The sequence below is a fragment of the Bos indicus genome, chromosome 25 (genome assembly GCF_029378745.1).
Source record: "Bos indicus isolate NIAB-ARS_2022 breed Sahiwal x Tharparkar chromosome 25, NIAB-ARS_B.indTharparkar_mat_pri_1.0, whole genome shotgun sequence".
Lineage (NCBI taxonomy): Eukaryota > Metazoa > Chordata > Mammalia > Artiodactyla > Bovidae > Bos > Bos indicus.
Genome location: NC_091784.1, coordinates 5,256,432 through 5,268,785, shown reverse-complemented (window position 1 = coordinate 5,268,785; position 12,354 = coordinate 5,256,432). Strand labels below are relative to the sequence as shown.

The 12,354-nt window shown below is 52.3% G+C and overlaps 1 protein-coding gene across 7 annotated transcripts in view; it reads right to left on the bottom strand.

Annotated features, from left to right (window-relative positions):
• Positions 1–9,514, bottom strand: part of RBFOX1 (RNA binding fox-1 homolog 1) — a 2,439,741-nt gene extending 2,430,227 nt beyond the window's left edge. Inside the window, exon 1 of one of the 7 annotated variants that reach the window (XM_070779612.1) lies at positions 9,231–9,514. In XM_070779612.1, coding sequence (XP_070635713.1) covers positions 9,231–9,440 — 210 coding nt within the window. In that variant the 5' untranslated portion in view covers positions 9,441–9,514. The remainder of the gene's footprint in view (positions 1–9,230) is intronic. The other 6 variants (XM_070779617.1, XM_070779611.1, XM_070779616.1 and 3 more) reach the window with 6 other exon arrangements.
• Positions 9,515–12,354: the final 2,840 nt, after the last annotated feature.

Genomic DNA, 12,354 nt, shown 5'->3' with positions numbered 1-12,354 from the left:
GACTTTACTGAGCAGCTACTAAGGGCCTGGCATTGGACTCGACACCAAAGACATACCTACCCACTGTGAATTCACAGCCCAGCATGCTGAAAACTCAGCGATGACCTGCCTGGCACTGGCTGAACATGCACAGCAAGCCAAGCATTCAGAAGTGGTGGTCATTCCCTTGAATCCTCCCAGCAGCCAAGGAGGCAGCTGCCATTGTTCTATGATCCCCATTTTACCTTTGAGGGACCTGAGACCAAGAGAGCTGAAACAGCTTGCTCGAGGACACATGGGGGGAAGCAGCAAGACCTGGAGGAGGCGAAAGCCAACCTTGGAACTTGCAGTAACATAACCAAGAATGTTCAGGAAAGTGAACCTTCCCACCTGCCAATCAGAAGCCAGGGTCCTGCCGGCGGGAGCTGGAGGGACAGCTGGGCCCCCAGGGGTGGCAGGGTGTAGACCGACCCTAACAGAAGTGAGGCGGGCAATGCCATCTCACCAGTGCCCCCTCAGGCTTCAGAGGATGACCCCCACTGAGGATGGCACCTGTGAGCCTTAGGGTGCCGAGAGGGCAAGAAGATATTTACACAGGATGCAAAGACCCGGGATGCACAGTAGCACCGATGCCCCTCTGCCCTGGTTATCCTGTCCCTGGGAACATCTTGGAGAAGCACAGGCACAGAACACCAAGCAGTGTGCACCAGGATACTCATCACAGTGCCATGAGCAACAGGGAGGAAGAAGGAACAGTCAAAGACCCATCAGTCTAGGGTCAGCCAGGAGCATCCACACAGCAGAATAACTGCCGTATGAGTAAGGTGGAGCCCAGGTTCCCCCATGAGATGATGCCAAAGACACATCACTGAGTGAAAAGGAAGCTTTTCTAGACATTAAATGAAGCGTTATCATGGCAAATAGATGGGGAAACAGTGGAAACAGTGTCAGACTTTATTTTTCTGGGCTCCAAAATCACATCACTGCAGATGGTGCTTGCAGCCATAAAATTAAAAGATGCTTACTCCTTGGAAGGAAAGTTATGACCAACCTAGATAGTATATTAAAAAGCAGAGACATCACTTTGTCAACAAAGGTGCATCTAGTTAAGGCTATGGTTTTTCCTGTGGTCACGTATGGATGCAAGAGTTGGACTATAAAGAAAGCTGAGCGCCGAAGAATTGATGCTTTTGAACTGTGGTGTTGGAGAAGACTCTTGAGAGTGCCTTGGACTGCAAGGAGATCCAACTGGTCCATCCTAACGGAGATCAGTCCTGGGTGTTCATTGGAAGGACTGATGCTAAAGCTGAAACTCCAATACTTTGGCCACCTGATGCGAAGAGCTGACTCATTGGAAAAGACCCTGATGCTGGGAAAGGTTGAAGGCAGGAGGAGAAGGGGAAGAAAGAGGATGAGATGGTTGGATGGCATCACAGACTCAATGGACATGGGTTTGGGTGGACTCTGGGAATTGATGATGGACAGGGAGGCCTGGCGTGCTGCAGTTCATGGGGTCGCAAAGAGTCAGACACAACTGAGAGACTGAACTGAAATGATCCTATTTGTATTTTTAAAAGATTAAAATTAAACTATACATGTGCAACTATCCATGCCTGAATACACAGAGAAAGGCGTGGAAGGGTACATGTCAACCCCTACTCCTGGTGTCACCTCTGAGAGGCAAGCCTGAAGAGAGGCAGACAAAAGAGTTGCTTGCTCCTTGTTTTATATATACTTGTGTAGCCAAAATTCTTTACAATGAGCAAACAATAATGTGTATTGCTAATAAGCAGAACAAAGACCAAGGAATTATACTCATACCGTGTAGGTGCTTTCATCCAGCCCAATTCCTAGAGGCCAGGGCTTACAACTCCACCAGAGCAACACAGAACACGGAATCAAAAAGAAAAATGAAAAGGGCAATAGATTTTCCCTCCCAGGCATCACACACCTTCCAATTTAAGCCAACACATTACCAAGTCACAGAGTTTTCCTTATCAAGAGACACAGGACACAAGCCCCGGAGCAGACACAAGCCCTGCCTGAGTTTCTCCTGGAAGGAGGTCTGACAGGCAAGGCAAGGCATGTCCACATGTGGTCAGGGGTGGAGGGACCCGGCAGGAGGGGCCCACAGAGCCAAGGAAACCCAGTGGGCAGCCCCTTCACCCCACAAAGGTCTTCAGAACCCAGAGCTGCATGGAACCCCTGAAAGCCTGTTTCTATGACATCCTGGAACACAGAGAGAGGAGGCAGGGAGAAGGAAACATGCAAGATTCACAAAATCCAGACACACGTGGAGCACACTGATGGTGTCTGCTCTTCTCTCTGCTTTCGGAAATCCACACTTTCTCCCTCATGACTTCAAGGCCCTTGTTGTGCACGTGAGCTCTCCTCTCTGTCTGTCTGCCTCTACCCTCTGTTTGGAGTTCCTCCCCCGCAGGTCTGCCCGGGCCCCCTCCCCCTCTGCTGGCACTAGTGGTAAAGAACCCGCCCAGCAATGCAAAAAACCCAAGAGACACAGGTTCGATCCCTGAGTCAAGAAGATCCCCTGGAGGCGGGCATGGCAATCCACTCCAGTATTCTTGCCTGGAGAATGCATGGACAGAGGAGCCCCTACAATCCATGGGGTCACAAAGAGTCAGACACGACTAAAGAGACTTAGCACGCATGTACACACCCTCCCCCTCTGAGCACACCCTGACTGGGACACTGGCTCCAAGGCAGTGAGGTCTAGGGGTCAGCTGTGGCAGACACTCTGCGGAGAAGGAAAGACAGGAGCCTTGTGGACTTGTGAGCAACCTGACAACTTTCCCGCTGGAGCTGATAAGGGAAAAGGCCAGCTCCTCCTCTGGGCAGTGCTCTCGTTGGCCTCTCGGGGGATCTGTGCTGCTGGTCAGAAGTACTGTCGCCTCCACATGCAGTTGCCTGCAAGGAAAGCAGTGCAGGAAGCCATGTGTTCTCAAAGAAAAAAAAAGTGGAATTAAATGTACCATCTGCTTATTAGCGAGAGATTTTGAGGCAGATGCTTAAATATGCATGCCCAGACATTAAAAAACTTGGGGGTAAATGTTAATTTCAATAACCCAAATTCTTATGCTTGCAAAAAAAAAAAACCTTTCTTTTCTCTCAGTGATTTAGAGGCTCTGTATCCCACAGCACCAATAAGACTATCTCAGTGGACTTTGGCAGCTGTGCAAAGTGGGACCCCAAACACTCGCTGGGGACCCATCTTAGAGGGTTGCTGCCAAGTCTCCATTCCCTCCCTCCTTTCTCACCCCCATCCAAAAGTCAGACAGCAATAGGTGGGTATCTGGCCACAGGGATGAGGAAAGCCCACTCAAAGCCTCAGTCTTTACCCTGACACCAGAGACCCGGAAAGGTGAGAGTAGGGGAGCTGAGTCCCTCTCCCTCTGGATTCCCACAAGGTGAACCCTCATCACAAACCCAGCCCAGAACTGCATGTATTTCAAGAGCAGCTGTACTCATGGCCTCCATAGGACACCATCGGGGTGCAAAACCCTTCACCTAAGATTCTCAGTGTAAATATTTTCAGCTTTGTGGGCCATACAGTCTCCGCCCCAACTATTCAACTCTCCCATTCTAGCAAGAAAGGAGCCACAGACAATAAATATACTTGTGAATGGTTGTGGCTGTGTGTCAATAAACCTTTATTGACAAATACAGGTGGGGAGGGCAGCTTAGGCCCATGGACCAGGGTCTGTCTCCTCCGCTAGAGTAAGGTCTCCAGAAGAACAAAGACTGATCCGTCCTGTAGACCAGCACCCAGCCTGGCACCTGGTACATAGAAGCTGCTCAAATACTTGAAGAAGGGATGAGAAAGCAAGTGGCCCTCAATGCAGAAAAGTGAGGGCTCCCAATGGTACCCTCTTGTGCCGGGGAACACACCAGGGCAAGCCTCTCCACCAAGGCTGGGTCCTTTTCCAACGGAGCATCGAAAAGTGACAGCTCAGTGTTCTAAGAGCACCAAGGCTTTGGAGTCATACACACACACACACAAACTAATGTTTTCCAAGAGTGTCAAGGCCGTGGCATGTCCTGTGTTTCACTGCACATGCCCTGACTGGGTGCCGAAGTGTCTAGACTCAGGGTGAGTCTTTGTACCCCCACCCTAGTTGGCCTCCATTAAAATTCCAGCAAAAGCCAACAAGCATATTAAGTCCAGTGGGCGCTTTTCAACACAAATGACCCTTGTTCTTCTCCCTCGTCTGTCTGTGGAGCCACCTGTGCTCTGCCTGCTGGTCCTCTGACCCTTCTCCTCTCGTCGTTCGGATTCCCCGAGCTTCCGCCAAAGCCTCTTCTCTTGCCACTCCTCTCTCTTCCCAGGCAATCTCGTATGTCCTCTTCGCCTCAACTACCATCGACCCTGATGACCTTCAAGTCTGAATCTCCATCCCTGACCCCTCTGTCCATTAGATGCTGCCACCTGGGTGGATCTCAGAACATCAGCCAGAGCCTAGAGTCAGATCCATGGTCTTCCCTGCTTTTCTGGAAGTTGACTTGACACTGCATCTTGCTCACTCCCATTACCCAAAAGATCCTTAAGTCCTCTGAAACATATCTCCTAAGGTATGCAACTCAAGGTCCTCAATTCAGGCACACAACTCCACCATTGTCCAGGCCACCAGTAAAGCAGAGACTCCTGTCCCAGTGCCCAAACTGGTCTCCCTCCTATTCCCTGAGCTCCAAGTCATGTTCCAGAGGACACAACGGAACGATGGCCATCTTGATTAAATTTTTTAAATTAGGAGGACCCTGGCCTGCAGTCTGAATTTCCCCTGAGAATCCCAAATCGAGTTCCAGTTTGTGAGCACTGGGGTTAAATCTTTCTGAAATGATTAAGACCAAGGGCAACACAGCTCACCCTCAAACTACTCTAGGCACAGAGTCATCTGCCTCCCCAGGCTGTGAGCCGTCGGAACCATCTAGTATGTGCCTCTCTGCTCCGGCTGAAAGGAAAGTCCTCCAAGCTTCTGCCTCCCCCAGGACCCTCCACCATCTTGCACCCCACTCTTGGTCCCTGGAGGATGAGGAGACCTCCTGCCATTTCCCACTCCAGCACAGCATTCCGCAGATGAGTGCCTCACAGATTACAGAAGAGCCGAGGCAGACACACCGCGCTCCAGTGGGCGGCCATGTCTTCATGTCAGCTTGAGAGATCGTTGCCAAGGAAATATCTATATCTCGGCAGAGAGAGCTTCCACCCTGCAGAGTCCAGCTGTGCTCAAACGGGAATCCTGAAACCCAGATGTTGGTCCAAATGCCCTGCCTCGGCAGCTGGCTTTGGAACTCTCCACTGTGGGCACGAACCCTTAGTGCCACCTGCCCTGCCTGCCCACAGCCCTGCCTCCCTGGGATCCTGGACCCCAAGAACCAAGAAGGAAATCGGGGCAACCCAGTGAGATGCTACCTGAACCCAATATAAGGTTCAGGTGAATGGTATACCCCACCCCCACAATTACAGGGCTTTCCAAGTGGTGCTAGTAGTAAAGCACCCATCTGCCAATGACGGAGACATAAGAGACATGGGTTCAATCCCTGAGTCAAGAAGATCCCTTGGAGAAGGGCATGGCAACCCACTCCAGTATTTTTGCCTGGAGAATCCCATGGACAGAGGAACCTGGTGGGCTACAGTCCATGGGGTCACAAAAGAGTCAGACATGACTGAAGCAACTTAATGCAGACACACACATCCTGCTTTATACATCACCAGTGGCTAAGGGGATGGGGATGGAGTCTGATTCACTCAAATAATTTAGAATGGCGATGACCATTTGTTTCGTGCTTTTTCCATGTCTATATGCTATGCCAAGCATTTTCTATTTACTAACTTGTTGTTTCATCAAAAGCATATACAACCCACCACTGAGGTTATCCCCATTTTATAGATAAGAAAACTGAGGCCCCTGGAGATTGTATAAATTTATCAAGGCCACAGAGCTCATAAGTGGTACAGCAGGGACCCAAACCCAACTACCACACTCTGAAATATTTTTTGCAAGTGTAGACTTGTGCCTCTAAGCCAAGGTGATTTTGCCCACCTCTTCCTGGATTGTCACATTTGGGGATAGGGTATCAGTGCTACTGGCCTCTGTGGGTAGAGGCCAGGGATGCTGCCAAGCAGCCCAATAATGCACAGCGCTGCCCCCCATAACAGAATAATCTGACTCCAAATGTCAACAGCACAGTGCCAAAGTTGAGATACCCAGGTGCAGATCCTCACCAGAAAGAAGGGGAAAGATCTACAGTCTGGATTCACCCCTACAGGGAGCCTCACGCTGACAACAACCTTCTGCTCCAGTCTCAACCCCAGAGACACTTTTTTTAGTCATGACATGCAGCATGTGGGATCCCAGCTCCCCTACCAGGGATCAAACTCAAACCCTCTGCACTAGAAAAATGAACTCCCAACCACTGCACCAGCAGGGAAGTCCCAACCCCAGGGACTCTGGAGCAAAGAGTCCATCAGGGAACTTCAGGCAATCCGATGAGTTATTACTCTTGAAAGCTCAACTCTGCCCAGCAACAACCCAGAAATCTATGCCAAGCTGCCTGATCATGGGAAAATCTGAACAAACACCTGGGGTTGATAACCAATTACATTGGAAAGACTTTTCTCTCCTTCCAGGAAGAGCTATAGGTCAGACTCACCCTGGGGTCACTCTAAAGGAATCAATAGTTCAATTGTCATCACCAATAGAATGATACTTGGATATGTTCTTTCTATAAAATTCTATAAGTAATAAAAAGAGAGAGAGAGAGAAGGAATCAATAAATGCTCTAGGGGGACCAGTTCTTCAATATCTCCTCAGCATCACTGGTCCTGGAGGGGGAAAAAGGAGTCTGTAAAACTTCTGATCCTGGTGGGGGGGTCAGCCCTCACGAGTCATATACCTTCCTTCCACCACACGTCCAGCAGGACCTGGGTGCTGAGAGGCCTCCTGGGGCTCCAGTTTAGCTCCTTAAAGCATCCCCTAGCAAACCAGCAGAGGATGAAACCCCCTCCTTAAAGACAGGGGCTGAGTCCAGGAGCCACTCTGAGCAACAGCCAGTCACACATAAACCTCAGCCATCCAGGACATCAGATACAGTGATGGGAAGGGGTATTTTATCCTTAAAAACATCTACATGCAACACGGACAGGGAGGTGTTGACCGTGCAGCTTCTGCAGAGAAAAGCCCAAAATGATCTGCATCCAAAAATAATCTGCTATCAAAGAAAAAGGATGTTTTTGACATTTTGGCCAAGCTAATGGTCTACACAGACAAAATCTCATGAAAAAGCATTCTGTTTTTCTTGATCCATTTGGACATGGTCTGTGAGTGAAGAAATGGTTCTCTTCCTTAAAGAAATAGCTGCTGCTCCTGGCACCAGCCTGAAACTGCTTCCAGGTTCTTTAAAGAGAATATTCTTATAGACATGGAAAAGGAGAAATCTGTCTGGTGGGCATTCTGGGCAGCCTGGACTTTGGCCAACCTTTGGACTTAAAAACCAAGACACCATCTTCATGAGGGGCCACTGTCCCCAGAAGATCTGGGTATCCCATGGAACAGGGCCTGGTGACATATGCTTTGCACCACAGAGGCCATTAAGGCTCAGAGAGGTTAGGCAACTTGCCCCCCGTCACTCAGCTAAGGAGACCCATAACCAGGATCCAAACCCGAGTAGTATGGATCCAAACCCACATTCCTAAGCAGCCCACTGCACCTGGTCACTCCATTCCATTCTGGTGTCCTGGTTTTGGGCAAAGTTCCATGTGAAAGAGGGAGGTGACAGGGGCAGGGAAGGGCTTCTGACAGCGGAAGTTTCATGGCACTGCACGGCCCCATCATCACGTCTCAGACCCGGGACCTCTCCTCTCATCACACTGCAACGCATCCCTTTCCATGACGTGTCCCGGAAAACCTTCCCCAAATATCATCCTTCTGGCATCGCAGAGAGAAATTCACCTGGTTCTGGTGTCTAGGTGGCCCACGATCTGAACTCAACCACAGCCACAGGAGGCGAGGGTTTGGGAGCAGCACCTGAGAGCAGCCCCCTCCCCGAGTCAGCCGGCCTTTGATGCGGCCCAGTGAAGGGGAAGCAGGCAGCTGACACCGGCGAGGATTTGGGAGAAACAAGGGGACCTCTTCCTTGTGGGGCTCACTAGTCACCAATCAAATTTTTAAGGTGAGCTCAGCTGAGCAAACGGTTGGAAGAAACAAAAAGGTCAAACCCATTATCAATTTAAACTCTCAAGGTGGCAGCCCTCGCCAAAAGGACAGCCGTCCAGCCAGCCCTCATTTGTCCTCAGACATCTGTGACCCCCAAATGTGAGGTCCGCAGGGTCACGACTGGAAGATTCAGAAGAGGAAGCAAAAAGCAGAGGCCAGGGAGGGGGTCAAGCTGGCCAAGAAGCTCTGCCCCACACACACCTAGTGAGTCACATACCCCCGTAGGTATGCAGCAAACCACCCCAAATGTACCCTCGGCCAGCGGGTACCAGAGCCAGAGCACCCCAAGGGAATGCACAGAACTTTGCTTCACTGTCCTTCTCTGGAGAGATGGGCAGAGAAGAGTGACTCCAGACTGGGAAGCCCTCACCTGCCTCCTCTCTCAACTCTCCCTGCCCTGCCAGCCTGGAGAGCGGTGAGAGGAAGATGGGGCGGGGGTAGGGGAGGAGCGGGGGGGGGGGGGGGGGGGGGGGGGGACGGGGGGGAGCGGCGCGGAGAGGCAGGGGGGCTTGGTGAGCTGCCACCAGTGCACGCGCGGACCGGGCACGGTTTTCAGAGCCTGTGCCCCATACTTCCCACCCAAGCCCCTTACCAGGTGCAAGGTGACCAGCAAAAAGTCCCAGAGAGACGCCTCAAACCGCTCTGCCCAGGATGAGGCTCTGCAGGGTGAGGGCTCCTCAGAGTAAAACCCCCACCCTCTACCCCCCTCTCCTTTCCCTTCTGGGTGCCCCCAGGACACAGAGCGCCCTCTCCCTTTTCGAACAACCCCAGAGTCCACGGGTCTCCCAGCCAGCAACAACGACGACGTGGCAGAATCAGCAAGTCGATCCTACATAAACAAGAAGGGAGTTGCCACCAACAACAGGGCATCTAGTTTCTCGGGAGGTCCCCACAAGCTACCACACCGCGCCCGCACGCAGGAGTTGCTGCCCAATTACCAACTTGGAGCTGACCGCCGACGGGGTGCAGCCCTGCCCTCCCAACCCCCACCCCGTCCCTCCTGCGCCCCCGCTCACTTACGCCTCCGTCCTCGACACCTGTCTGGGTACCGGTCTCTTCCCTGCCCAGATGCGGCGCGTCTTCCCCTTCCTCCCTCGCCGCGCTTCCTCCTTCCAGCCCCAGCCTCAGCCTCTTCTCCTCCGGAGGGGCGTCCTCCGCCTCCCACCTCTGCCGGCCATCCCTGCCTCGGAGCTTGCCCGTGTCCTCGGGGCTGCTGGAAGGGCTGGCCATGGCTCAGGGGGCTCTGCCTGCACTTGAGGGAGAGGAAGGACCCAGCAGCCTTCCGAGCCGAGCGGCCTGTCGGTGGGAGACCGGGCTTCTGAGCGCGAGCTCGGTGGGTTCGCGCGGCTGGGCTCGGAGCTGGGCTCCTCCGCGGACCACTCCTGTCTCTCTGCCGCCCCCTGCTGGCTGCTCGCGGGCACAGCGGGCACTCGTGGACGAGGCCTGCGCGGGTCTCACCTGCCCTGGGGCCAGCCAGGCCCGCTCAGAAAATCCTGGCCGCCCCCCACCCGCCAGTTCGCCCACACGGACGGTCTCCCTGCCCAAGGAAGGGAAGGGAGAAGGGACAGACAGACGTCTACTTGTCCAGTGCCCTGCGACAATGGACACCCTGGTCCTTGGTACTGTTCTGCATCTTGAACGGTTTGGAGGTGACTGGAAAACTGAGGCTGCTCAAAATGCCAGGAGAATTCAGCCTGGAGAATGATGACCATATTTCAAAGCTGTGCTTAACTATCAAGGGTGATTATTGAGCATCACTATGAACCAGGCATGGCGATGGAGGGGTGGAGGGGGTGGGGTGAGGGATGGTTTACAACAGTGACCATTACTGTCTCTGCCCTGGTGGAGCCCAGTGCAAGGCGGGTGGGGGGAGGTGGTGACTGACTGACATTGCCAAAGGACTGCAAAGGAAACGTGCTGAGGAGGATGTTAGTCGCTCAGTCGTCTCCAACTCTTTGCAACCCCATGGACTGTAGCCCGCCCCCCAGGTTCCTCTGTTCATGGGATTCTCCAGGCGAGAATATCAGAGTGGGTAGCCATTCCCTTCTCCAGGGGATCTTCCCGACCCAGGGATCAAACCCACGTCTCCTGCATCGCAGGATGCTGGGGAGAGAGGAGCCTAAAACAGCAGCACCTCAGAAGGTCTAGGGCTGGGTAAGGGGCAGAGGAAGTGAACCCTGAATGGAGGTGACCAAGATGAGTAGTACTCAGCCAGGTGAAGGGTGTTCAGGCAGAGGGAACAGCACATGTGAAAGCCCAGAGGCTGGGAGGGAGGCAGCAAGAAGCCTGTGGGGCCGCAGCAGGGTGGGTGAGGGGAGCACGGAGTGGGGGTGGAGAGGTTTCCGGGGACCACTGGGGGCTCAGCACAGCAGCAGTGCAGACGGACAAAGGGAGGAGACATTAAGAGACATTTTGGAGTGATGGGCTGGTAAATCTGCGTGGGCCCCCAATGTTCCCTTAGCACCAGTGTGGGGCTCCCTCCTCAGCTGCGTGACGAGTTGAGCCAGGAGGTACGTTCCAGACATTTAAGTGTCATACCCAGAGTCCAGGACAGGCTGAATGAGCGCCAGGCTCCGACGTGTCCTGAGCTTCCCCAACCAAGAGCTGAGACCATGTTGCACTTGCTTGTTAATTTTTTTCTGCCACTAAGCTCCTGCAGGCAGTTGCTGCCTCTGCCTTGTTCACAGTTTTATCCTTAAAAAGCCCTCACAGTGGGTAGCACACAGTAGGTACTCAAGAAACATTCGTAAGATAAGTAAATGGATCTGCTCCCATCCAGTGTTCCCTGCATCCTGCGTGTTCCCCCTCTTGCTTCAGCTCCTTCCCCTCTCTTCCACCTCTTCCCTCTGCCCTAGCACAAGTAAAGCCCTGTTGTTATCCCCAGTACAAAGGAGGAGACTGTGGCATGAAGAAGGCACCCTATAGTGGGAACGGCTGCCACTGAATTGGGAAGCCTAGATGCAGTGAAGGGGTCCCTGCATCCCAGAACGGCAAAGACCAAGTGGCAGCCCTCAGTCGTCACGGCAAATGGTCGTGGGCTGAGTCAAAGCATAAGTCAGAACAGTCCGACTCACACGGACCTGCAGCAGTGGCCAGTCGAGCACGGTGATCCCACATGTGATACAGATCGCGGTCTACTGAATTCTTAGTTGATCTGTACAAGCAGAGGAGCTCTAGGTCAAGGGAACGAAAGCCTAACTTGAATCATAAAAACAGATGGCCATGACCCCTCAATCAATTCCCAGACTTGAGCCAGTTTACAGACTCCAGGAGGCTGGGTCCCCTTGAGAAAGGACCTGGATATACTGCCAAAAATATATACTCTTAACCCTTCTCCCAGCCTTCCCCAAAAGGACCTATGCCTTTTATCAGAGTGACTACGTGGGGAAACAAAAACAGACATTTCCAGGATCACTGATCTGACGCCAATTCCAGGAGACCACATCATTGGATTGGAGTTCACAAGTAAGAGCAAGGCTTATGTAGGTCAGATGATCAGCACAATTTTAGCTCCACCATCTCACGGTGCTCACAGGGGGTCGCCAAACCCATCCTGTGGTTACTAATACAGTGGCAGAGCTGGGACTCAAACCCAGGGTGTCCAGCTTAGAGGCTGTGCTCTTAACCACAAAACAGTGTGACATCTCTAGGAAGAAAGTATTGACTATAATTCAGGATTTCAGTCCCAGGCCCCACGCCCAGCCCAAGGTCATCGTGTCAACCCTATTTTATGCAGTATTCGAAACTAGGCAGGAAAATTGGGGATAATCAAAAGGTCACAGGACCTGACATCAAAAGAAAGGGCATGAGTTTACTAAGCCAGCAGGGCTGGATCCCCGAGGGACCACTACTCACCTCCCTGGCAGTTTGACTAGATCTGATGATCAAAGTGGGAGAAAGCCCAGAACAAAAGTAAGCAAGCCCTTTCACCATCTCACCTGAGAAAAGGTCTGTAAATTCTTTGGGAGGCCTTTCAGATATAGACTAAACCAGCAATAAAACAAGCTACAGTGACTTGGACTGCAAAAAGGTAAAACCAGTCAATCCTAAAGGAAATCAATCCTGAATATTCACTGGAAGGAGTGATGCTGAAGCTGAAGCTCCAATACTTTGGCCACTGGATGTGAAGAACCAACTCATTAGA